Source organism: Empidonax traillii, unplaced genomic scaffold (genome assembly GCF_003031625.1).
Source record: "Empidonax traillii isolate 1590-97213 ecotype Southwest subspecies unplaced genomic scaffold, ASM303162v1 scaffold137:size1056949, whole genome shotgun sequence".
Taxonomy (NCBI): Eukaryota; Metazoa; Chordata; class Aves; order Passeriformes; family Tyrannidae; genus Empidonax; species Empidonax traillii.
The window spans coordinates 140,191-166,901 of NW_020955330.1; the positions used below are offsets into that span (position 1 = coordinate 140,191).

Genomic DNA, 26,711 nt, shown 5'->3' on the forward strand with positions numbered 1-26,711 from the left:
CATGCATTTTGCAGCAATCCACATTAAATGTAGTAACAACAATACCTACTCACACGTGGTTTTTTGCACACTTCTCTCCTAAAAAAAGCTTACTATGTTTCAGCATAAGTAATTCACCCTTTTACCCTTAAAAAGTGTACGTGGAGTCTTTGAAACAAGTAAGACATTGGAAGAAAAATAGAGTGTTTTTAGTCAACTCACAGCCAGTCTAGAAAAGGCCTGAATTCTCTCCCTCTCTCAAACAATAGCTTCCCTATGCCTTTACTAGCTTTAAGCCTTTCCCCAAAGCATGCTATTCTTGTCATATTTTAGACCATCCAGCAGTGTTACAGGTGATAACACAGATTTATACAATGAAATATAGATGCTGCTGTGCCATTTTTAATGTTCCTTTTGAAAGACTATTTCACAATAAGCAGAAGTTTTTCTAAGGTAACTACAGTATGTTATTCTATTCTAGGAAAAGCTGTTAATGTAAAACATAGCAATACGTAGGAGTAATTCAAATTTTTCTTTTCATGCATTACTTTACACTTTCCAACATTAAATTTGGTCTGTGATCATTCTAGCCTGACATCTAGCTTAGCTAGAAAGCAGTGAAACTTTCTATTTTTGTCTGATCTTGAAGAAAATCCTTAAACCAGTTCATCACCTAAATCTTTTGCTACCTACTTTTCAAAACTAAAGAAAATATGTCCTCTGAAAGCCTGCGACACATTACAACCACTCTGATACAGTAAAAACCAACTATTTATTCCTATTTGTTCTTGTGCTCCCTAGGGATTTTTGATCTAATTATTGCTCATCATGTGACAATTTAGGAGGGACTATAACTAACTTGACTTTCAAAAGCCTTTGATATGGTTATTTCTGGACCACTCAAAGAATTACAGGAGGTTTTTAGGAGCTATACATAACTTATAAATAGAATCCTGAAACATACTGAAAGTTTGAACTTTCCTTATTTCACCTGCCACAAACAAAAACCAAATCCTTGATAGTCTCTATAATGCTCCAGATCACTCATGGCATTGTAACGATTTACTAAAACGTGAACTGAAATTTCAAGGAACAGCCAGATAGGGAATATAACATTTTCATAGTCTTAGCCACCTCACTTTAAAAGTTACTTTTTTGGGGTTTATGCAAGGATTATTTTTACAAATATATCTTTAAAATCCTATTTGGCCTAGTGATTGGACGTTTTCATTAATTTGCTTTTGTACTTCATCTTTTGACCCCTTCTCTAAGCCTGTCCTTGATCTGCAGGGGGATGCACCTTGCGCAGTCCACTGGCATAACTGGGACTTTCTACCTTTAATTAGTTTTTGGCACCTTGCTCATGCGTGGCTCTGACAGCCTACATACTCTCCTAAACCACACATTAAAGAAAGAATATGCAGGAAACGAACAGATGTTATATTTAGAGCTGCAGTGCTGAGTAAAAGTGTTTTATTCTTTTTATCATTTAAATTAAACATGCCTGTTTAAATCCCTTGGTGACTTCCCATTCACCTCCTACAGTAATCAGAATCACATGCTTCTGAAGTGCAGGATTAAGATCAGTATCTCCTCTGTAATGTATTCTTGCCTCAACCCCACTTCTCCCTCACCCCATCACCTCCTCCAAGAGTTTCTGATTCATTCCTTGGCTCTTGCTTAGACCATGCTGACAAAGCCAAGCTACAAGCCTCTTCACCGCCTTTGCCCAAAGTCTCTCTTCCAAATAAGCAGAAAACAAGTGGGTTTTAAGCCCCAATGCCCGCCCCCTCACCCCCCCCCCCCAAAAAAAAAACCCAAAAAAACAACACCCAAACATCTTCTGAAGCTACAAAGATTTTGGGACAGGGAAAATCTGTGATTCAGTCTGTAAGACCTCAGCCTCTCTCCAGAAGAAGTACAAGACTCTCTGCCTCCCACAGACACTGGCACTTTACAGCCTCAGGACAATTTTAATTCATTCCCCATATCTTTTGATCCACATTTTAGATTAATCTTTATCTCTTGTGCTCATTCTCAGTTCTGTTTTTCCGTTAAGTATTTCTCTCTAGCACCTACAAGCTGGTGTACAACAGCTCAAACATCCATTCAGGTATCTTTTCATTCTCACAAGGTTCATATCCTTCTGCCTACTCAATTTTCTTATTCAGCAAAGCCACTGCAAAAAAAAAAAAAAAATCATTGGCTGGAAAATGCCAGCAAAATGTGGTATTATTTGGAGGACAGAGAGAGAGAAAGCAGCAAGGTATCTGCAGAAGGGAAGAAAATAAATGCAGAACAACCACCCTCGGCAGTGCTACAGGCTGGGGTGGAGATCAGCCAGGTAGAAGGGGACCTAGGAGTTTGGATTGACAGGAAGCTGAACATGAGCCAGCAGTGTGCCCAGGTGGCCAAGAAGGCCAATGGCATCCTGGCCTGCATCAGGAACAGTGTGGCCAGCAGGAGCAGGGAAGTGATTCTTCCCCTGTACTCAGGGCTGGTGAGGCCACACCTTGAGTATTGTGTTCAGCTCTGGGCCCCTCAGTTCAGGAAGGATATTGAGGTGCTGGAGCGGGTCCAGAGAAGAGCAATGAGGCTGGTGAAGGGACTTGAGCACAAGTCCTATGAGGAGAGGCTGAGGGAGCTGGGGTTGTTTAGTCTGGAGAAGAGAAGGCTCAGGGGAGACCTCATCACTCTACAACTACCTGAGAGGAGGGTGTAGCCAGGTGGAGGTTGGTCTCTTCTCCCAGGCAGCTATTAGTAAGACAAGAGGACATGGTCTCAAGCTTTATCAGGGGAGGTTTAGGTTGGATATTAGGAAGAAATTCTTTACAGAGAGGGTAATCAGGCATTGGAATGGGCTGCCCAGGGAGGTGGTGGATTCTCCATCCCTGGAGGTACTTAAGAAGAGACTGGATGTGGCATTTAGTGCCATAGTCTAGTAACATCATGTGGTGATAGTGGATCAAGGATTGGACTTGATGATCTCAGAGGTCCTTTCCAACCCATCTTATTCTATGATTCTATAAAAATGTGAATACCTCAGGAGAGACTATTTGTAGTATCTGTGCAACATCTGATTCTTCTGGTTCTGATGGTCCTGCCACTGCATTCCTCTCTGTCTTAATCACAGCTACAGCCGTACAGAAACAGTAGTTGGTTTCTGTACAAACTTCTTTTGCTACCTACTCATGAACTTCACCACACCATCTACAACCCAGGGGAAGAAACAGTAAATTTATCCTTAAGTGCCGTAGCATGAATCGTATTTATTCAGCTTGTCTTAACAATACAAAAGAAGGTGTTGAACAGACATGTCCAAGAGACTCTTTAGGAAGATGGCCCAGCTCCAGACAGAATCGAGATGTGAGGCAAGTGTTTCTGCCTGCACTACTCTGTGGGGCTGACAGCGTGTACATGCACTGTACGCATGTGATCGTGTGTGTACCTACTGGGAAGAATGGTCAGCCTCACTGCCAAGCTGGAGCTTGGAGACAGGGAGCTGCAGCCACCCAGTTGTTATCAGGCTACCAGATTCAGCAACCTTTAACACTTTTCTCATGTTAGGCACACAGTGTGATTTTGTTCTGCCACATGCCCCCAAGCAGGCCAGATCAGAAAAGGAATCCTTTAAGAGAGCGTCAAACAGCTATCAGGTAAGTGTGAGGCTTTGGAATACACCTTTCATAAAAACCCCAGTTTCTCAGTCAAAAACAAACATAGAAAGAGGAGTGACAATATAGCTACCATATCTATACTGCAGTGCACATAATAATCACAGAACATTCTGAGATGGAAGGGACCCACAAGAATCATCAAGTCCAACTCTTAAATGAATGGCACATAGAGCAGATTGAACCTGTGACCTTGGCATTATTGCAACCAAGTTCTAACCAACTGAGCTAATCTCAGGGTCATAATGTACCCCCAGAAAAATGCAGGTTTACTTTGCACATAGCTAATAGCTAAAGTTAAAAAGGATATGAAAAAAATAGAGAAAAATACATTTTTAGTGGATCTAAAAATGGGCAGAGAGCAAAATATTAAGTTTCTCTGCAGAGTTGTTTGCTTAGTATTTTGGTCAGCAGCTCTTTCATGTGAAGCTCACTCATTTAAAGTGCAAATTAACAAAGCTTGTATTTGTAATAAAATATGTTGTAAACTATAAAATATCTGTAAAGAAATCTCCCTCCTCTTTTCCCTTCCCTCCTACACTCACTCTCCTGACAGGCAGGCATATATAAGCAAATGAAGAATGCATACTAGGATTATTTCACTGGAAAAATGAGATCATTTACTGTTGCCTGACATGTCCTACAATGTATATAAATTCAAGAAGTGTGCCAGTGTCTCTCCTCAAGCTACACCTCATATTAGTTGTGCCCTCACATTATTAAAATCCTCAAAGCTGTTGTCATAAATACAAGAAATAGGTCAAAAGGATGTAACCAGATGGTTGCTTGAAGCCTAAAGGATAAAATACATACAATAGCAAAACACAGTCGTACTCCTTCAACACACAATCAAAGAGTATATTATAAGGTCGTTTAGTCCAACATTAAATTCTGGCCCAGAAAGATTTAAACATGTTTCTATGAATAGGGTTTGTAAGGAAACTCATGTCAGCTTGTATTTAAGTACCTCTCTGCAGTGTCAGCAAGCCCCTAATATTATTAGAACTGTTCTGGCATAAAAGAATAACAGTGAAAGTTTGGATTACCATGTAAAAAGTGATTTAAACACATATCTGAATTTTAAAAAAACCAAAACAGTTAATCCTGTTTTAATCATGAAGTCATTAGGATGAGCCAGTTTTATAAAACATTTCAACCCGAATGATTCTGAATACAAGGTTTTGCAAGAGCTTTCATAATTTAGTAGCTATGCCACAGCAGTCATGATGGAGATGAGCAGAAATACCAAAAGCTTGTTTATTTTTGAAGGTCTGTAAGATGATCCAATAAAGAACTCCATCTTCTCCTAAAGCTTTAATAATATCTGTGCCAATGAAATAAGATCAGTGACCACCAATAACTGCTGACACTCAATAGCTTTGTTACATAAAACATTTTTTGTAAAGAAAAACTTTCAAGAATTAGTGCAGTCGCCTGAAACATATTAACAAAGAAAAAAGTCAGTTTATGGATAGAAGGTTTTAGGATTTCATGAAGGCCAAGTAAAAAGTGATAGTAAGCTGAAATATGGTAGTGGAAATATGGCAGTTTCAAGATTAATTTGAGTCTAGAAACAGCCACTAGTGGAGGATATGGAAGACCATGACAAATATTTTAATTCTCTCAGAAACAAGCAGGATTGTAATCTGTCACCTCAGGATTCAATAATTAGCACCATATTCATCCTATATTGAAGGCAGGAAGCCAAATCTGTCCAAACTGTTAAGCTTACAGGAGATTATTTGAGAATCATAATTCAGTACCATCTCAGAAAAACAGAACTATATGAACAGCTTAAAAGATAGCTCTACAGTTTTAATGAAGATTTGGCCTAACTGTCTAAAAAAAAATATGTGCTGTACCATGATACTTTGTTGAGAGTTTTTGGAGCATTAAATTTAAGTCACAGGAAACAGAAATTGACAGATTTCAGCTCTAAAGATGCCATCAATGATATTTTCAAACTTTATATTAAAGTCAGAGCTATTTTCACTTTTTAAAAATCTACTGCAGCTATTGACAGGGAAATCAATGCAATATTGCTCCATGTTTTTTCAGGAACAGTAAGGAAAACAACTTAAACTCGTTCACTCCAAAAAAATTATCTCTAGAAAGATAAAAACTAAAAAAAAACCCAAAATAAGTATCACCGTTATCTTCAACGGTGTTGGTATGGTTTGACCTAACTTCATTCTTCTTTAGGAGCAGAGTTGAGCAATAAATCAGCTCAGAAGAGGAGTCACACGGCCCAATATTCTATCTCTAGCACCTAACGCATAAGCAGCCATGTACTGCAGGAAAGACTTTGGAAGCTTAAACAAGATGAAGTGACTGTCTAGGTACTGGAAGATGCAAGAGGAAAGCTGTACAGAGAAGCAGGGGGAGGGGGGACAGGACAGGGGGATGGTATACAAAGATGACAACACACTGGCTTAAAATATAGCTCTAGGAACTCAAAATTGTATTCAATTAATAAATAATACAGTGATGATTTTTAATGTTGTCACAAGACAACTGAGGTTAGCAAACAGAGGCAAATGCAAGTAAACAAAAGGCCTTTATCAACAACCAGTCAGCAACCTTCAGAGATGCCAACATTAATCTCTGGTACAGCAGTAATAGTTTTATTAAGTTACTTGCATCTGCTAGAAGACTGTGATTGCTTCTACCTAGAAAAATTGCTATCGTGACCCATGCTATCATCACCAAACTGCAGCGTCTAGGACACCACAATCTATTTGAAAACTTTGCAGCAATTGCTGTTAACTCAGAATAAACTCTTCCTAAGGACCCCTGCATTTCAGTAAAGTGCATGACTGGGGAGGTAATGGACCTGTATTAATTATCTGTTGGTCTTTTGGTGACGTGCAAGGTGTTAATCATGACCAACAGGGTTGCAATTGCCTAGATCCAGCCTACCTAGCACTCACTCTTCTCAAGATACACTTTCATTTAAGCTGTTTCACTTTCCCTGATTATCAAAAAGTACTTAAAGAAGAGAGGGTAGACGCACATCTGTAAATACATCAAGATCAAACTTACTCCCTTCCTGCCCGTTTTAGGTTTCTAAGTGAGGCATTTTTTCCAGACATGTCCTTCATAGTCTTTCTCTGAAGGAGAACAGCCAATTCTTATAGAAGCAATTTTAGCAATACCTTCTCTCAAAGCAGCTTTATATCTAAAATATATATAATGTTATATTTGAAACAGGACCTACTGTATTATAAGATTCAGTGAAATCTTCACAGCATTCAGTTCAGTTGAATAAATATTTCTTTTATCTCTCCCACCCACTTACACAGCAGCAGGCACACTGCCAGGACACAGAATGCACGTCTCTGTTCAAGCACTGAATTCAACTCTCTCCTCTTACAAAGCCCAATCACATATTTGTAAAGGACAGTCAGCATTTGATTCTAGAAGGGAAAAAAATCTACCCCAATTAAAACAGAAAATTTCCTATATTCATAAAGAAAATGGGATATAACCCTTTGAAAGGGGAGGGACATCTTTTGATAAAATAATAAGGGGGGAAAAGAAGTGTTCAGAAATATACTTTATTTGCAGGCCTTACAAACTCTTGAAAAACATGCCAAGTTAGGTATCAAAACTGAAACTAGTTTCAAAAAACATGCTTTATCCTCTGTGCACATCACTATGTTGCTAAGTCACATAAAGATTATTAGTTTAGTCACCAGCTCATATACATAAAATATTTGCTTTCAAGGATAAAGCTTGACAAGCATCACAATATTCCTAGGAGTATTTTGACTCTCAGCTCAGATACAAAGATAGTATGGCTCTGAAGATTAATATACATTAATTACATTCCAATGATTTGATTTTGTAAGTGCTCAAAGATTTTGGTAAATACTAAGTAATGAGATCAGACTTATAAACTGGCTTGTACTTGGTCATTTCATATTTTGTTCAAGCTAAGAGCACATAAAACTAGCTGCTGTTTTCAGCTGATATGTAATAGTAAGTTGTTACACTGGTAATTCCATCGTGATCCTGAAACCCCTTTTTAATTAAACTCCTGTAAACTGGTATACCTGTCCCTAAATGGAAAGGGTACCAAAGGAGAGAATCTGAGATGATCATGAGACACAGGCACAAGGAAAAAAAAAATTCCTTTACCAAATCTCACATTCTGGTAATACAAATTTCAGAACCAACTGGTAGCCCCTAGTCATTTCACATGTCCAACCCACATAAAACTGCACATGGTGCATCATAGGCAGACCACTTCTAAGTACAACACAACAATTTTTTCTGAATATTTTTATCTAGTTTATCCAAGTGCTCAGCAAAAGAACAAATAAGCAATGTTAAATGCTGTCAAAAATAATATTTTTGCTTTGAAATTAGTATCTAGTAGGACTTCATCTTACTGATCATATTTTGTTTTACTACATTTTATTGGAACTAATATCTATCCTTCGTGGTTTGTTGGGTTTTTCGTCCTTCTCAACATATGCAAGCCTGGATTATTCATTATTTTGCATTCTATTCTGTGTAATGGTCTCTTTCAAACATTTTTAAAATTACTTGTGCACATCTTTCTCCTCCTCCCGAACCCTCCCACCTCTAAATCGGATATAATTTTATAAGATTTTCAGTAGGTCATTCCTTTCTGTAATTGGTGAATTTTAAAATATAATTGCGCAATTCTCCAAAATGAAAATAATTTCTTAGCAATTTTATTAAAATCAATTTTAGCATGTGTTTGTACTCTGGAAACAGGCTTGCAAAAATTGGCACCTCTGGTTTGAAACTGAATTCTTGCCCAATAAACTTACTGAAAGACTTTCTTTCTACTACATCCACTGCTTGCAGTTCTGGTTCATTAGAAGTATTATGCTAACAAGCTTAAATACTTACAACAACAATCACTCAAACTGGCATTTACCAAAAATGAAGAGGTACCACAGTTTCCTTCTCCCACTATATGATGACCAATTCCATGTTCTCATTCTTACTCTCTGTCAGTATAAATAGAAACTGACTGCTAGAGTAAATGTTATGTTACTGGAAAAGCAAACTCAATGACATAGAAACAAACACTATTTTTTACTCACAAGATAATAATTGCACTCTAGTCTGAATCAATAAGGCCTCAATGGACCAGTTTTGGCCATCGCATGTTAAAATGTAAATATAGGTGAAATGGAAAGAGTCTTGAAGAGAAAGAAGAATGGTAAAAGACTTAGAAACCATTGCCTCCAAAGAAAAGTCTATGATGTTTAGCCTAAGAAAAAAAATTAAATTACGTGAATGAAAACAGGATTTCAATACATAAGACTGTTACAGCAAAACTAGCAACAAGTTTCTTCACAAGACAACAGAAGGAAGTACCAGAAATTTGTCTAGTACAGATCGAGAAGATTTAAGTCAGATACTAACTTATGAACCATAAAAACTATTAAAGTAACTGGAACTAACCACATAAAGATTGTTATCAAGTTTTCACTATTAGATTAAATATGTTCTGCCAAGTCTGGATACATTCAGTCACTGTACATTCAGTCACTGTTTCACTCTACAGAGTTCAGTAGCAGTTATCTTTTATGCTATTCCCTGTAATCTCACATTCCTTCTTCCTTTGTGCTACTTTAACATACTTGGCCAACTTGGCCATGCCACAAACATAACTTAGAAGCTGACCATCTTAAAAAGAACAAACTTGTTTTCAAAAGCTATGGGACTTCTCTGGGATTAGGTGTGAAGAACCTGTTCATTTTCAACCCAGAGGAATTTTCAGGATTCAACAACCCTGCGAAGTTGATCAACCAGTAGACCCTAGAAGTGATGAGAAGCAGCAGGAATAGTCAAAGTCCATATTATCAAACATTGTACTATAGAATGACTACCTTAGCAAATAGCTGGGACAACATAAGGATCTTCTTTTTTGAGGATTTCTTGGGGAAATAAGCTGCTTTTTCGGACCTTTATTTGATAGCATCTCAAAAGACATGTGCTGTCAACTTTTATGCCCACATCCCATGATACCATACAAATACAAGTGTGTTTGTTGTACTTTCTATGGTAATTTGCATGAACAGTAAGAGTTACAAATTAAAATTCAGATATACTGTGTGTTCATAATATGCTTATTACTATGCTAGCATTGTTCTTGAATAATTTCAGAAAATGAACACAAAAAATGATACTTCCTAAAAAAGGACCCTGTTCAGGATTTTGGACTTTGTGTTGGTTGTATCTAACAAAATTCTTTAAAGGGAAAATACGCTAGGACGGAGTTATGTAAAAATACCATTTTTTGTGATTTTTCTCTTCTGCTCTCATACACGCATCTTTTTCAAAAGCAAGACAGCAGTAGGTCCAAAGTGAAGCTATGTGCAGTGTTTTCCCCAGGCAGCAGGGGAACATAGATGTATGTTCCCACACTTCAATATACTAACCGAAAGTATTGGGTGAACTCAACCAATACTGGTTGGGCCATTTTATAAAACAGATCCTTGAAGCAATCCAAGTTAAGAATAACTGAAAAAACCCCAAACCAAAACAAAAAAAAAACCCAAAGCAAAACAACAAAAAATCCCAAACAAACAAACAAAAAACCCCACATAGTGTGGGAGTGGAAGTACTGAGTGCTGTGTTGCTGGATGATTTTTTTTAAAGTTCAGTGATCTGTTTTATAAAGCAGTCCAGCAAATAGTTGTATCAGCACAATTAAAGGAACAGGGAACTGTAGCAGGGAATCAGAAAGGAACTCAATCAATTTTAACCCATGTTTATTCAAATCACATTCCTTTCACCCTGTATCAAGCTGACCTCTAAACCCCATAACAAATCCACAGCCCACAAACAACTGCAGGGATTTCTCCTCTGATATATTTGTGCTCAGTAGAGGCCCTAGGTATACAGCTGACTAAATACAGGCTGAAAGGCATACGTACAGTGTGGGAGAGTTACTCATGCATGAGCTTCTTATAGTAACTAACTCTCCCACATTGTGCATTGCATGTAGTTAATACCTATATGGATATCAAAAGAATTTGATGTGCAAGGGAGTTGATTTGCCTTTTGAAAACATTAACTTTGATGCTCCCTTCTTAAAATACGAAGAATGAGATATTGAATTAGGTCTGACATTTAATTTCATTCCTGGGGAAAAAAAAGAAACAAAAAGAAGAGCAGAGAGTTCAGAAAGCAGAAAAACGTGACATAGTATGTAAATACAGCAGAAACACTGGTATAGCATTATGCAAAGTGGGTGCCATTAGAGATGAATTATAAATTCCTCATTCTAAATGAAGAACAAATACTAAAAGAATGTACACATCCACATACCAGCTGCCTTACTGTTGGGGGCTGGGGGGAACTACTGAACCACGAACTGAAGGAAACAACAAATGTTTTTTTGTATCTAGCTAATGAAGTGAAAACAGCCAGTGATGAGGGCCTCCCGTGTTGATAGTTTATGCACTACATTTTCTCCTCAATCATTGATTTCACCTGTCTTTTCTATCCCTTCACCTGCCCAAAAACATGCACAAGTGAGAACAGGCTAGCGGGGAGAAAAACTGAACAGCTCTTACTCAGAAGCTGCAAAGGCACAGTAAGGAAGCAGTCTCCTGTCCACATCTAGATCAAGTAAGATCCTAATGAAAGAGGCTCATAGTTAACCTGCCCCTTGAGAAAGACCAGTGAACTTTGCTATACAGTTATGTATTCATTTATAATTAGTTTTCATAAATATACAATGTAGCTATTTTAATACCAAGGATTACAATTCTATATTGGAATTACCAATTTTACATTACTTAAACATGAAGTGTGCACATCCTCTTCAACATTGTGTCACATATTAGGAATTAGCTCAATACCTATTCTTACTATGTATAGCCTGAAGAGACAGAATAATACAATTGAAATCCCATGAAGGGTATCAGAATAAGAATCATAACTAGCTACCTAGAAGCTGAAGCTCCAGTTTAGCACATTAGTCCAAATATTAAAAATATTTGAGACAATATTATGTGACATCTCAGGTTTTCACGGTTCTGCATTCCTACAAGACACATTTTTGACCATTACTAAAACTTCACAACACCTTCTAGATAACAGACAGGAAACTGAAAGCTAGAATTAACCTCAAGAGCATGCAACACAGCTATAGAAAGAACATGGCATTAACTAAGGCCTGACAATCTGCACTAGGTTTCTAAGTTTCTTGTTTCTGCTGTACAAATAAATACTACATATATAGTAATAGTAATGCAAAAAGGAAGAAAGTGACAAAGTAAGAATAGCTTTGCATCAGTCATATTACAAATACATTCACTATCAACAGTAAAATGCAATGTAACTCTATTGCAATAAATCAAAATCCAACTTAAAAGTTTGACTGTCTTCTCAGTTCTCAAAGTCACCACAAACTTTTAACATCACTCACCAGGCCATATTATTTATATTAACATCCCCAACATCATCAGGTGTATCTTCAGATAGTACCTCAAGTAACCTGGAGCCATGAAAATTAAAGCCCTATCAGACTCAGGAGCTTTAAACACACCTATTTCTGGCCTTTAATGACTCCCGTATGAGGAAGAAACGTAACAGTGGCTTTTCCTCCCCATAAATATAGAAGAGTTAGCATTGCCAAGGATAATGCTGCTTCCTAGGAAGCACCTACAGCCAAAATACAGTAGGCTGCCTGTTAAGTCCACTTGGATGTTATGGATCAAATGTACAAGATTAAGGCCATTTAAGCCCTGTCAGCAAGATAGAATATTCTGTTTCAAGGATAAAAAGCCAGCACGATCAAGCAACAGCAGGTCTGTTAGAGAATATCTGACAGCTCTGGATTTTGCCCAAAGTCTTCTACAGCGATACAGAGATTTGTGCACCCATCAAATTGGTTAAGATACAACATAATTTCAGTCAGTTTCTTCATTATGTACATTCATCATCAGACCAGAAGCAAACAATTCCTTAAGAAGCAGGTTACAAGAAATCAATCGTGTAGAATTAAATTACTTACGGTATGACCTAAAAAAATAGAGGGTCTACTAGTAGGATATTTTGTTCCAAGTTGTCAATATTTCTCATTTCTAGCTCTTCAATCAAGCATAGCTAAAACTAGCAGTGTCCCCATTGGATTCAGCAGCCAATAAAAACCTATTAAAAAAACCCTATTAAAACCCATTAAAAGCCTAATGCCCAGTAAAAGCAATAATTTCAGAACACACAACTGCAACATAATTTTTCAATGCCAAATACAGCAACATGGTTTTGCACCGTGCAAAAGCAGTAAAATAACTGCTAATAAACCAGTAACTTGGCATTGGGAAAGAACAGAAAGAGGAGCAAAGGAACAAGAAGAAAAACATGAGAATTAAATATATCACCTGTTATGCAACTAGTTTTAAACTTTCCAAACATATATGCCAAATCTCAAAAGACAGTGGAAGGAAAATCTACTCTGTCCATCTTCAGGGTTTGTGGTTAGAAAACACCAAGGGCAGGAGGCTATGTTTTTAGGCTTCTGTGTATTTTATTCTAATTGAAGCTTCAGCTTAAGATACAGCCAATTGGAAAAACTGATTAGCTCTGTGTGGGATGGGCAGAACTATCATGCTATATATTGGTAGATTTAATTAAAAAAAAAAAAAAAAAGGCAGTAGCTAAAAATTTCTGCACAGTTGGATACTGGCAAGTTACAGAGACCGAACAGGAGAAAATACTTTATTCTGCAGGATAACAGAGAAAAAACCCAACCAAACAAACCAAAAAACCAAACAGAACAGCTTAATTGGAGAACATGGTTTCACATTTAGGCACGAATCTATTTTGTTTATGTAAATTGCACTTAAGTATCAGAGAGGGGGTGGTACAGAGGTGGCTGACAGCATTAATTTTAGGCAGAGTAAACCATCTATTTTATTGCATTACATAAGGTTTAGCTGCAAAGCCCGTTAAAGTCAACTGACTTTTCATTTAGTTGAATACTCTTTGAATTTGACCCAGAATTTAAACAGCGTGACTACTTGCTTTGTAAGCACAAGGTCTGAAAAAAATCCAGTTTGCAGATGAGATTCCCTATGTTGGAGTTGAACTACAATGGCAAAATAAATGACTCTGCATATTACATCTCTTTTCTTGTAAAAGACATTCTCACTCTTACCTGCACATTTTCTTCTGTAACTTGAATTTCAGCAGTGTAAATATAATCAATAAGCATCCTTAGAGTCCAGCCATCAACTTCCTTTATTCGAACTTTTTTTGCTCGGCTTTCACTCATCTCACCTACAAAAAGCAATTTATTGGTCAAGTAAATCAGATAGAAATACAGCACAGATGTAGAAGTTTAATAGCAGCAGAAATTTTGTGTATGATCAGTTGTGATGGTAGAACAACTTTAAAAATAATAATAATTCAATTTCTTTCCTTGCTTCCTGCAATGAGAAAGGAAGATTTTGTTGTTACTATCATGCAAATGCTACCTGGGTTAATACTTTTACTGCAGGTGACCTATTTTCTCCAATGTACAGTATCAGGAAAATACTGTTATCAGCCCTAAATAAAACTCTTCAAATGCATACAGAAACATTTTGCTGGCAAAGCAACCTGGTAAAATACTCTAGTTTTATTAACTTCTTAATTGAAGGAGAACACCAAACACAGTTTGGAGTAATTTTATTTAAATAAGAAAAATTATGTTCCCACAGAAGAATTAACATACACATTTCATTGCTTGCCTACTTATTATTCTCTTAGTAATTTCACATCTTTTAAAGATCTTTTACAGCTCTGATTTAACAGCTAAAACTCAAGCTAAGATAAAATGGTAAGTAAGGGAAAACTTGTTGGATGTCATTTTGTGGAGGCTGACATGTTGGCCATATGCCACAACTGATCTTCATAGAAAGACCTGCAAAATAGTTTTCACCTTCCAAAATATGATGTTTCTCAAAATGCAACATTTTCTCTATGTCTGAAATAACTGTTCAAGGATTATAACCTTCTTCATGATTTCCAACCACACATTTGGTCATCTGACCTTTAAACCATTCTGCACTGACTTGCACCAAGAAGCAAAACATGAACTACACCAGTTATGCTGGAAGATAGATAAACTTGGACTTTGGAAGAGTATATCCCAGTCTCTGAATACATTAGTTTCTTTTTCTTCTATGTTGGATATTATTTCTTTCCTTTAGGCATAGGCATCTAGAGATAATGATGTAATAAATTTAATGTATACAACAACCAAAGCAAACAGGACGGGGAAGTGAACAAGAGCATGCTAATCATTGCTGATATTTTCTTATTAAGTACATACATATTTTCATTGTTTGGTCTCTAGGGTTGGTGTCAAGCAATGCATGTCACCCAGTGCTTTCAGCAAAGGGGTCATCACTGAGAAATCTGTTACCATTATTCTTGCCTTTTTTTGAGCTGAAGGGTAAGGAATGGCTTTGTAAATCAACCCTTCAAGTGGCACAGAGTTCAGAAAATCATCTACGGCAACACGCTACTTTAATGACAACATAGGTTGCTAGCATTCTAGAAAGCACTGATGAAGGCTCACATAAAAACCAGCAAAATCCAGCCTCAACAGAAATTTCTCTTTTCACCTGCTCTTCTGAAACATTTCCCTACACCTTAACAGGTTCCCTGAAGAGCCCTGTATTCCAAGTTTCTACCTCTAGTTTGACACAGATTAAACCTCTTGATCTTCAGTGCATGTATGCTGCAAATTATTTATTATGCAAGCTTCTGTGGAGGTGGTCCTTTGGGAAAATTGTGTGTGTGGGAGAGCAGATTTTGATATTCTGCAAGCACATTAGGTTTGTTTTCAGATTTTGTGTCAAGTCTTTTAGATTCATGGATAGGCACCTTCTCTGTTTAACAACGGAGCCCAGAATATTAAAAAAAAAAAAAAAAAAAAAAAAAAAAAAAAAAAAAAAAAAAAAAAAAAAAAAAAAAAAAAAAAAAAAACCACGAAAAAACAACAACAAAAAAACCTACACACGAACAAGCAAATGAGAAAAACTCCCAATAGATAAGATAAATCCAAAAATACTTGCTCTCAGCTTTCACATTTAACAGACATACAGTCTTACTATAATGCTAGATCAAGCCATACTTTTTTTGATAGATCATATGCAGGAAAACATAGATGCACTCACTAGGCAGTCTCAGTCTGGAATTCAAGCTGCTGAAGAGCTCAGTTCATGACTACCATATCTCCACAGATTTCTTAGTGACAGGAAAGCACATCATGAACAGAAACGACAGCACTGAGCTAATCCAACCTCCCAAGAAGAAGCAGTAAAGCACCAGTTGAGTTGAAGATACTAAAGGGGTTAATTAAAAAACTTATATAGTTCCTCACAAAGTAATGCAAGGCAGGGTTTTGGGTGGTTTTTCTGTTTGGTTGTTTTATTAAACAAGAATTTTATAAATGGAGAATGGAAGGTAAGAGAGCATGTAATTCCCTAAGGATAACTGTCACTTAGGAAGAGAAAATTAAACTCAGGTCACTCTTGTCCCAACTCAGGCCCTACTACCATTGAAGAGACCCTTCTCTGATGTTTTATAATCCATTCCTCTAAACATTTAAGTATACTTAAATCATATTTCTAAATAATTTTAGATGTAAGAATCACTGTATAAGAAGAAAGAAATTTCCAGTAACATACTCCCAGCTGTTTAATCTTTCTTCCCCCTACCTCTCCACAGGATAACTGATTTTGTAATTTTGAAAGGCAGTACAGTAACCTTTTCTTTTTTTCTGGATATTCATTAGGGCTACCATTGCAAGTGCAAATGGAGGGGGGAAAAAAACAAACAACAAAAAATGAGCAGAGGGTTTGAACCCAGTTAACGCCACATCCTGTGCTGCACCAAAGTAGTTCTTAATGACTCGAAGAAAGATGGAAGCAACCTGCAAACATATGTCTAATTATAAGCTTCTAGTTTCTAGCTGAGAAGTAACCCTAAAGCATAAGAGTGCAACTTTTTCTACTGTCTTTTCAGTCACTGTTTTATTCTGGATGGAAGAAGACACTTTTCCATTTGGTTGTGGCTGGTTAAGGGATCAAACTTGCTTATTTGAACTTGCTGGATAAGAATACAAATCCACCTGAGAAGTGTGAATTGCAGGGTCCATGGAGATAATTATCATGAATTTCAGGATTTTTTGTGAGGGGAATGGCTGAAATGTACCAATACCACAGCTAGGCCTTTCTCTAAAGCAACATATAAGCATAGTATAAAATCCATTGCTAAATCTTGAAGCCACACCGGAATTTTATTTAAACTCCGAACAATTTGGTTCACCAACTACACAATCAGTGCCACAGATATATGTATTAAACACTTCACATCCATTACTCAGGTGAGCATTCCCACCTCCCACACCACTGGGGGGGGTCAAAGACCACCTACACTTAAAAACATAAAACAAGCAAAAAATGTTAAAAGGGACTGAAGCAAGGAAAGGAAAGATTTCAGCAATTCTGTCTGGAGAGCAGCCACAAATACTGCTGCACTGGCACCCTGAATAGGTAATAAAACTTTTTCACAGAAAGGGCAGGGAGGGCACGCAGAAATGTCTTAATCACAGAAAGGATAATAAAAAGCTGTACTCAGTGTAAGGAGTATTTTCAATGTAGTAGTCAACAATAGTTAATCTTCAATATAGAACTAATATAAGAAGCTTGCATTTCTCTGTTACTAAGGTGATAAAAAGGTACTGTAGAAGCATCTGTTTTCTTTCTAACTTTAAGAACAGTAGTAAAAATTAAGAAAGAATGTATCGGTCTCTACCACAAATTGAAACTTGAATACTACAGGAATAGATATTTAATTTTACATGCAACTTCAAAGTATTGCTGTAGAAGTGATTTCACTTCTATGTGGGAAAACATGGCTATGTCAAAATATTTGCATATAAGCTCAAGAATAATCAGCTGCTTCCCTAGAACACAACAGTATTTGAAATTTCATCAATCTTCCAGTCATATACAAATAAAGTTATTAAAATGCCATCTGCTTGCATACAGGCAGGCCAAGAGTCACATTTCTGCCTCCATCTGAGCTGGTGGTCAGAAGCAATGCATTGCAGAGCATTCTTTTAATTTCAGACAGTGAACTACAAAGCTGGCATGAGATTTGAGGAGGAACAGACAAAACCTCAGAAGTTAATTTTAACATGCATTTAGTAGCATTCTCACTTTGACACTGAATTTCACATTATTTCAATGTGATTTATAACCATTATGGAATTAAATCCACAGCACAGGAATTCAGCTGGAGGCTCCTGTGAATCTGAACCTATCTTAGCCTTGAAAGCCCTCAGCATCCCTGCTGTAGCAGTAACGCAGTAACATGGCCAGCGTGAAGCGAGCAGAGGCAGAATCAAGCATGCACAGAAAAGTTGTGGCAATGATGCAGAGTACATGTGTCATGGAGAATTACCCTAAAAATACTGAAACGTGCACTCCAGCTATAGGCTGCCAAAGCCACAGAAAGCTTTCATATCTACTAACAGCCTAGAGCACTCTGAGTTTGAAGAACGTAGCAGTAGTAGTTGTTAAAGGACATAATTTACTCCAACATTCACATTAAAGTTATTTTAACCTTCTTTTGGACAAGTGAGATTACTAGAGCCTTAGAGGGTATAACAACTCTACTATTCCCTGCTTACCTAACATCTAATTTTTTTTTAAATTAAGGAGACTTTTTAAAGCATTCATCATGCTAAGGAATAATGAGTTGCCAGTATGTCTTCAGACTGAAAAATTCCCTAAGAATCCCAAATGTTCCTACTGGCTTATCTAAAAATTAAAATAGATCCTAAAAAGCAAAAGTCATGTAATTTTCTGCTTTACACAGTTGGATTGGATTAGAACAAGTAAGTAAGTATTGAAACATTTGGTACCTGTAAACATGGCATGGAAGTAGGGGCTGCAGGCGGCTAACACAACTCTATGCGCTGCAATTTCCATGTCTTCAGCTACTATCGTCACATCACACAGCAAGTTTTGACTATTTAGAAATATCAGAGAAGGCAATTTCACATAAGTGAACTACAACAGAGAAGTATATAATATCACATACAATTTCTTTTCCCATGCCCTCAAAAGAGGCTGACAATGTTGATGAAGCATTGTTTGTAAATGTGTTACAAAACCACATGGCTATTACTCAATCAGATTACAGATGGTGCTTGGGTACACAGAACCTAAAAAAAAAAAAAAATCAAACAACTGAATTGTGATTCTTTGCACAGAAGTCTTCTGGATTGAATAACCATAATTTGTACAAGTCCCATTTAGAAACCTTCTCTCTGGAAGGCTGGACCTCTTTGAATAACTATGATAGAAAAACAGAATTTAATATACACAAACACTAAGAAGAACAATGAGGTAAGAAACAAGACCTTATAGACAACAAAGAATCCAAAGTTCATTTGTGATGCCTGTGTCACATTACACTGGAAGCTCATGCCTACTTAATTGTTCAAAATCACTACTCAATCCTCTCTGTATTTACTGTTTTCAAGCATTTTTCATACCCAGCCCATGCACAAAATAACAATTATTTTTTCCACTCTCAGCAGTTTAGAATTTGTTATGGTTAACTTCATATCTTGTTTGACTTTGTATCTTCATTTGCATTCTTGTCCTTTGTAATTGTAATACATACTTCCTCCCTGTTGCAATAAAGTAACATCTTATTTATAATCACTCCCAACACAGGTGTTTACAATGCAGTTTAAAGCTATTGGCTACACCTCTTCCAGTTAAACCTACAACACTAAGTACTCTTTGTATTCCAGTTTTCTAGATTGAATGAGGAGAGGGAGGAAGAAAAAAAAAGAAAAACACATCAACACCAAAAGGCTGCAATTTCACAGCATCTAAATAGCCATAGTCACGGTTGCTTTTTATTTCCTGCTCATGCTACTCACTGCCCCTGTGGAAGCAGTATACAATCCCCAAAACTTAGAGCCACAGCAACGGAGAGAAGAGGGAAAAGTATGGTTTAACAGAACACATTCCTTAGGGACAGAGCTAGAGCTGTACATCAATCCAGTGATCTCTATTCTCAGAACTTTCCAAAAGAAAATTTTTACCTTTCCTGAATATATATTACAATTAAAGTGCAGACTTTTAGAGAGTTTGCAACTACCACACTGAGTTTTAGCAAAGACAAGTGAGCAGTTGCATTTTTCTTAGAGCTAAAGCCCTCAGCCAAACTGCTCAGATATTCACCTCAGTCCAATAAAACCCTGTGATCTCTCAGCCTCTGCAATCATCCTATTTCTATGAGCCCAGCCTCAAGTAAGGTGGCTTTGTGGAGGTCACACATCAAAATTTTGGTGGCCACAACTAACCTTTGGGGCCATATTACAATCCTTGCATAACATTATCTTTCCCCTTTCAGCTCTTAACACCTACAGGAACTATCTAAATCCCTTAAGTTTACCCTGCAATACCATTATTATCAAAAAAGATGTACAATATAAGTAATGACCGCACCTAGAATGAAACACTCAACTCAGAGGATCCTGAAAAGAACCATTACATTTATTATAAAAAAATTGAAACAGAAAGCTGTACATAAAAGGACATCAGATCCTCAGCTTTATCAGACACCTGCCCTTATCCTGACAACAGGAACAAAAAGTTTAATGCTTAGTAGTACAGAAATACCAAAGTTAACAATAAAGCCAGAAGCAAGAGAATTACATCAATGCAAAACTCAGGCTAACTAATTACACTGCACATATATAGACATAGTAACTTAGAAGTTGCTCAGATACATCTCTAGTCTGGAACTGCATTAGATCAATGAATACACTCCGCATCACTACAAAGCTGACAAGCTATATAAACTACTAAAGAAATGAGCTTATAAACTTAATCATGTACTCTGCTGTAAGCAATTCGTGAAACTCAGCAGCCTCATTTCATGAGGGCACATCAATTTATTGTAGAAAAGCTTGCTCTGAAGTGATACTGCACTAATTTGCTTGTACAGAGTGAATGAAAGAACAGAACTGTGGGGAATACACCATTCATGGAAAAGAAAATAAGAAATGGGGGGCAAGAAAGCATGTATTTAAGAAGAGTAACTGCTTACCAACTTACAGGCTATTCTTCATTGGTTCATACAGAGGATGTTCATTACCCACATTTTCAAAAGGTTTTGATAAAGTGTTGTTTGTAAGAATGACGATTTTAACAAATGTAGGTAAGGCCAAATTCCACTGTGATGAAAGCGAATTATAATGAAGTGAAAAGATAAACATCAGATAGTAATTTCTTAGTATGTCAAGAACTAATTAACTATCCTAATGATCTCTCTGAGGTGATGGTGAACAATGAAATGACAAAAACTACCAAAGACAAAATTACTCAAATTTGTGAAAATTTGAAGGCACAGAAAAACCCTCTTATGAGCAACTAGAGCCAGCCAACTTGACAGCAGACAAAAAATTTAATATAAACATACAGACTTAAGAAATCAAAACAAATGTATTTTAGATGCTTAAGCAAATTATTTTTTCACAACTTATCCACTTCCTGGAGAGTATACCTCTGGCAAATACCTGTTTGTGCTACGCTAATGAAAAGAACTGAGACAGAAACCACTTTAAAATGTATTCAAAATTAAAAATATAATTTACTTGATTAATATTAGATCTTCATTTTGAGTAATGAATTCTGAAACATTTCTAAAATATTTCAGTTTATTATTTCAAACAAATGAATGCAAATAGAAATGTTTATAATCTAATCTAATTACCACTTACAATTTTAAAAGCTGTACTCAGCTTAAATTGTAAACATTGCTGCATCAACTACTTTATTAAATAAGAACTAGTTAATGTTTGCATAGCATTGCTCCTGTTCCAACTTGATACATGTAAGACAAAATTGCTCAAATTGCTTCTGCAAGCAATTTGAATTTAAGTAACCATGGAAACTAAAGTATGTTCTGAAAATAATCCATGGCCTTCAACAATGCACTCTGTTGGAAGACCACATATCTTTTACTTGCAATACAACAAAACGCAGGTAAGGTTTCTGACTTCTGAAACTATCGTTAAGATTAATTCTTAACGATAATTTTTCCATCTGAACTCTTGCTCATCCTTAGGGAGTCATTGCTACTGGCTCTAGCCAGGCTCTAATATGTTCCTCGAGACACTGAATCTGGTTACTGAGATACTTGAAAAAGCAAAGGGCATATGTAAACAAAGCAACAAGTGTCAGTCTATCCAGCACATAGTATTAACGATTTCCCTATAAGGAACAATGAAGATCAAAGGCGGACACATACTTGAAAAGGGTATAACTTGCTGTGTTTCTTTCAGGTGAAGCCTCTCCAGTTTTTAATCTCATATGGGAAATAACAAAGAACTATTAGATTTTCACAGTCTCCAGGATTGTCTATGCTAAAGAATCATTTTAGTTTTTTTTAATTTTTCCATTGCTGCTGTAAGTTATAAAGCTGAATTACTGTAAGTGATAGTTGTAGGTCCTGACTTCCAGAGCTCTACCTACCAGCTGTCACAGTTTTCATCATCATTGTAGAATATATATAGAATATAAATCAGTACAGATGCTATGAACAGCATCAGCACCAGCCTCCCAGTTTTGCTGAAAATGATGGTAGTATCATTCAAGGTCTTACAAAAGTTTATTGTGAAAAGTTACTTTCAACGTCTGATTTGGGAGTTCATCAATTTCTCCCAGGGGGCAAGCAAAAGATAACTAAGAAAGAAAATGTACTGTCAGCTGGCTTATATTTGTTAAGACTGTGACCTATGTTTCCAGACTAGAAAATTTTAAGATTTTTCTGGTTTGCAGCCTACCACAAAACTCAACAAGAGGTACACAAAGAGCCTTAGGCTCAACTAAAGAGTCACTTTTCCTCTATGCAGGATCAACTACACACAAGAAAAGACCAGCAGCTGTAACTCCTTAAATACAACCCCTAAGTATTTTTTAAGTCTCACAAAACTAGTTTTGATTAACTTATGAGGGGTAAAAACATACTGCACACATTATAGCTATCATCACACGACTATCATTCAGTTATCACTTTACTGTATATTTAATCCTTCTCTTAATTAGATCAGCTACACTATTGAAATTGCATGTTCTTAATAAACAAACTATTATTATTAACTTAATAAATGCAAATGAAAGTAAAAACATATTATGGACTCCAGGTAGATGTACACAGTGAAGTAATACCTTCTTAATTCATTCATAATTTTAAAAGCTTTCTTCATGTGCCATGGATTTACTGTAATAGGACAGTGAATTTCGGTGTTATCATCTTTCAGATCCAAAGGTTTCTGATGGCAAAGTTTGGTACAACTGGAAAGAAAGAGGAAAAAAAAAGAATTAATACCTCTGTCTCATCTCCAGTTCTATCACCCCTTATTTTCTTCACCTTCATCTTGGGGAGAAGATTTTCACTTGAAACCTATTCTTTACTCCACGCAATTTTGGTTTCCCTATTATCAGCAGTGTGGAGGAATAGGCAGAATTGCCATGGAAGCAATAAGTTGGTGACCAACACTAGCGAGGTTGACAAGAGGCACTCAGGGCTAATAATAACCTCCACCACAGAAATGAGTTTGTGAATATTATTTTATTTAGTAGAGAAATATTCTAGAATATTTCAAATAAGCCCTGAAGTAAGGGAAGAAGTACAGTTTTGGCAATTTTTAGCCTGGTGCCCATACAGATCAATGGTAGCATCCATCACCTCTGTCTCTTCATGCCTTCACTGCATGTCAGATAAGAGCTTCTCTCTGACCTTCCAGGACCTCACTTACTGTTCACACAGCTCCCAGTTCATCTCTGACAGGAAGACCACATGACGACTACTGTAATTGTCCAGGCTTTCCCTAGCAGCAGCACGAGACACAAGTGACTGAAAAAAATTGGGTAATTTTGTAGATCCACTCAATGTTTTGAAAACATAAGTGACCAACCTCTTAATTTTTCTTACTCTCAAAACCCCATTCAAAACAGCAAGAGAACTAAGCAGTGTGAAAAAATCATTACCTCTAGCTACAATAATTCCTTTCATAAGAAATACCCAAGTTCTATAGACACTAACTTCTGTAGAAAAATTGTTATACACACTCTTCAGTCACTAGGACTGTCCAAACAGCAAGTAGGTTTTTCAAGCCAAACCAAACCGATGAGTTTCCCGTTTAAAATCACAATATTATTCTTACAAGGCAAACTGTGCTGTCATAGCGCTTAGAAAATGCTTAGCATAAGCGATGTTTTCTTCTACAGTATTGTAACTGTATTCCTGAACCTCTGAGCTGGAAATAAGCAAAGTCACTGAAGTCATTTGGTGGGGCTACCTGGTACATCAAAGATCTGGTTTCAAAAAAAAAATTCAACCTTGCTAGCTTTAGGTAAGCACATTCATACTGAAATATTCAATGACTCACATAATTGCAGCCTCTCTTCTGCCATAGCTCAAACTTTTATTTGGGCATGTCTAGAGAAGCTTGAAAGAAAAATCCAATGATAACTTAAGAATTTAACCTAAAACTCTATATTCTGTTCACTACAGAAGTGCAAAGTCAAGCTATTTTTTTTCTTTATTCCAAAACTAGCTACAAAATTTTGGAGCAAAACAACACAAAATTGCATCAAACAACGAAGAAATGGAAAAAGTCTCCATAAAACACTGGCTAACAAAATAACCTCCATCCACAGAACTCAGACTACTACCAGCTTACTAGAGTGTACCATTAAACTGATATGAATCAAAAGTTTTACACTCAATTTTGAAAATTATACAATTCATTACTGAAAGCAGACAAGTAATGGACAGGAATTTTTCATCAATCAGAAAAAAAATCAAGTTACATGCTATTCAGCACATGCATATGCTGCTGCACAGAAGTAAAAAAGAAAAAGATATTCTATCTAGTGAATTCCTTTAAACTGAATATCACTCCTTTAAATTATGCAACATATGTAGTGTTCAGCATTAAAAAATATTAGAGAGAAATCAGTGACTGCAGAAAATGCTCAAAACACCAAAGACCTATGAGGAAGGGACGCAGCTTTTAATAATAGCATTGACTTATCAACTCCAAGACAGAACACTTCTATGGCATCTTTTTGCATCCCAAACCAATGTATCAGATACAGATGTCTACATATCTACATATACAGGCTATATACACATCGAACACAGCTATGCAGGGAAAAAACCCTGCAATCACAGTTGCCCACAAAGAGCTGCCAAGCAACCTGGATTGGATAAGGGAGTTCCCATGAAGCGTAAATTAATTTGCTGAAGTTTCATTTGTTTGTCACAAAGGACAACTTTGTTTTAAGGTAATGAAGCCTACAAAACCATCAGTCATATGCCTTCTGTTTTGAAAACTACCAGTCTGCTTGAAGTTACTGGAGTATCTCTTACCATTTCACGAGTTGGGTCAAAGCTGTCTGCAACTGGTTTCCTTCGGTTTGTTCTCAAGAACCCAACCCAGAGCGTGCCTGAAAACTACCTCCCGAAGGCATAGGATGAAGCTGCACTGAACAGGAGCATGTAAAAGGCGATGTGCCCAGCTTAGCTGCAGCTAGAGATACGTGCATCGCTTGGGCACTGCCACTTGAAAAGATGCTTAACTGAACAACCAGAAAACCGCGAGTGCGGTGAGCACGACTGCTGAGTCAAATAGGGAATAATTTGGGATCGCAGATGGAGGAAGCAGAAGGAGTGAGGGGGAGGAGGGAAAAAAAAAAAGCCCGCCTGTCCCCACGGGCTGGAAGGCACCCGGCGGGCGGCGGGGCGCGGGTGCAGGCAGCACTGCCCGCCCGCGGGGAGCCCAGTGCCCGCTCCCCCCGGAGGATGCCCCGGCGCGGGCACTGCCGCGGCACAGCGGGGCAGCTCCGAGCACGGGCGGCCAAGCTACCAGGGCACTGGCTCCGCCACCAGGTCGACGGCACGACCTCCCGCCGGCGCTGCCCCGAGGCTGGTTCCCAGTCCCCTCCCGCCCGGGGGCTCCGCTCCTGCGGGGCCCGGGTGGCTCGGCGGGGCTGCGGAGCCGCGGAGGCTCTGCGCCCGCTCCTGCTCCCAGCTCCCGCTCCCGGCTCCCGCTCCCGGCTCCCGCTCCGCGACTGGGCCCGCCCCGCGCCCCCGGCCCGCGGACTGCACAGCGCCCCGCTCCGCATCGCCGTCCCCGGCGGGCTCCGCCAGCCTCCCCGCCCGCCCCGCCGCCACCGCACTCACACGGGCGGCAGCAGCATCTCCATCGCGGCTCCGCTCAGGCTTCCTCCGTGCAACGCGGGCGCGGCGTGCTGCCGCCAGCACCATGCCAGCTGCGCTGCCCCGCCGCGGGTGCGGGGCGCGGTGCCCGGTGCCGGCTGCGCCCGCCCGGCCGAGCCCCCAGCGCCGCCGCCGCCGCCGCAGCCGCCGCTTCCGGGGGCCCGCCCGCGGGAGGGCGCGGCGGGGACGGGCCGCTCCGCGCAGGCGCGGCGGGGGTGCCCAGCACGGCCCGGGCGGGTGGTGCGCCGGCGGTGGCGGCGCGGCCGGGATGGCCGCGGTGGGCGGAGTCCCACGCTGGAGCTTCCCGCCCGGGAGTGCGGGGGGCTTTAGGAAGAGGAGGATGAGGCACCGCTGCCCTTTGCTGGAAGAAACTTGTCCTTCGAGGGGGCGAGCCCGAGTCCCGCGCCCAAGTGCACGTTTCCAGCCTCCCAGGTGGCTCCGGTCAGGGCCGCAGGGCGACACCTGGAGCTGCCCTGCACAGGGGCACGTCCCGTAGAGCGCCCGGCTCGGGGTCCCTCAGAACCAGGGCAGATGGATGGCTGGTGGCGCTCCCGTGGTGACACAGAGGTGCTCTAGCCCAGGGGAAAGCAGAAATACGTGAAAGTGTTCTCAGGTCTCCTCAGAGAGGAGTCCCACCCGCAGGTGCACGCTGTGAGTGGCATCCCCAGCTTCTTGCCAGGCCGGCCGAGGAGCTGGCTTGGCACCAGCTCATGCAGGTGGTTGCAGCTCGAGCAGAGCCGAAGCGAAGAACAA

General features: G+C 38.7%; 1 protein-coding gene across 4 annotated transcripts in view; it reads right to left on the reverse strand.

Moving 5' to 3' along the window:
• The window catches only part of KLHL2 (kelch like family member 2), a 59,339-nt gene extending 33,282 nt beyond the window's left edge, over window positions 1-26,057 (reverse strand). The window contains exons 1-4 of one of the 4 annotated variants that reach the window (XM_027883916.1): window positions 25,923-26,054; window positions 22,901-23,026; window positions 18,571-18,677; window positions 13,807-13,928 (exon numbers count right to left, since the gene is read on the reverse strand). In XM_027883916.1, the coding sequence (XP_027739717.1) occupies window positions 13,807-13,928; window positions 18,571-18,677; window positions 22,901-23,026; window positions 25,923-25,945 (378 nt within the window). In that variant the 5' untranslated portion in view covers window positions 25,946-26,054. Of the gene's footprint in view, window positions 1-13,806; window positions 13,929-18,570; window positions 18,678-22,900; window positions 23,027-25,109; window positions 25,259-25,922 lie in introns of those variants that run through there. The other 3 variants (XM_027883917.1, XM_027883918.1, XM_027883919.1) reach the window with 3 other exon arrangements.
• Window positions 26,058-26,711: the final 654 nt, after the last annotated feature.